At 50.0% G+C, this 1141-nt stretch overlaps 1 protein-coding gene across 1 annotated transcript; it reads right to left on the reverse strand.

The window, feature by feature from the left end:
* Window positions 1-396: 396 nt before the first annotated feature.
* On the reverse strand, window positions 397-1070 carry CHAC1 (ChaC, cation transport regulator homolog 1 (E. coli); the record flags this gene model as incomplete). The annotated part of the gene is made up of 2 exons (XM_010086476.1): window positions 397-828; window positions 1035-1070. Coding segments are annotated over 2 exons (468 nt in total), but the record flags the coding sequence as incomplete, so codon positions are not given.
* Window positions 1071-1141: the final 71 nt, after the last annotated feature.

Raw genomic sequence — 1141 nt, forward strand, 5'->3', positions numbered from 1 at the left:
AACCCAGTCAAGTCCTGCTCAACTAGTCTTCAAAAAAAAAAAAAAAAAAAAAACTATGCGTGTACAGAATAGATAAGCTTCTTTCTTCTCTAAAGAAAGTGAGTGCTTCAGGTTTGACCCCAGAAGCAAGTCTTACAGAGCAAAGTTCCAGGCAAGATCCCTGCTCCCCGTCTGGAAAGCAGTGACAGCTATCATGGTACTACAGGTAAGGAGTGTTAACAAGTGCTAACTGCGAGTCCTATAGCAAGCGTTTTACTCCATTTCCTCCCTCCCCTCCTACTTGCTAATTCTCCCTTTATTCATTCAGTCCAGTATATTTATCAGTGTTAAGATTGTCCCCATTGCTTTCTCCCTTATGTCCATTCTACTTGGGACACTGCAAAAAATTTTTCTGTATCAAGCCTTAGACTTCTGAGGGACATTTGTGGTTTCTTCTCGAGACTCCTCTGTGTAATATAGGCACGGAAGGATGGAAATAAGAGCCTCTTCGATGGAGAAGAGATGTTTATCCTCTGCTTGAGGACAGAAGTAGCGCATGAAGTCTGCCAGTCTCAGCAAGTACTCAATGTTATGACCAGCACAACCACTTGAGACAATGATTTGAGCTGCAATGTCTTCTTCAGATGCCGGCCCGAGGTAAGAAGGGTTTTGCGGTGTTGCAATGTAAACAAGGGCTAGGACGGGTTCCTCTGCATCTTTCTCCTGAGGGTAGAACTTCACCAACTTGGTGTCATAGCCTCCCAGGACAGCTTCTCGCATGTTGAGATACTGGAGCGACGCAGCAATCTGTTCCCCACGGACTTCATAGGCTACACCCCACGTGCACGCCTAAGAATGAAAGAGCACAGTGGTTATGGGATGCTGTAACCGCAGTGCACAAGCCCACTAACATTTCAAGGCAAGCTTGCCTTCCTTTGGGGTCTCTGCACAACCGACAGCGGAGGATAACACACACACACACAGAGACACACACGATGCTGGGAGGGCAGCCATCTGCTCCCACCTAACCCCCGGCGCAGCTCCCCGGTCCTCACCCCGCGGTCCTCCTGCAGAGTCACCACCCGGCCGGGCTGCGGGGAGAGACAAGGGGAGACCCGTTAGAACCCGGGCCCGGGCCAATGTCCCCCCACAGCCCCCAGCT

This window comes from Pterocles gutturalis, unplaced genomic scaffold (genome assembly GCF_000699245.1).
Source record: "Pterocles gutturalis isolate BGI_N339 unplaced genomic scaffold, ASM69924v1 scaffold6041, whole genome shotgun sequence".
NCBI lineage: Eukaryota > Metazoa > Chordata > Aves > Pterocliformes > Pteroclidae > Pterocles > Pterocles gutturalis.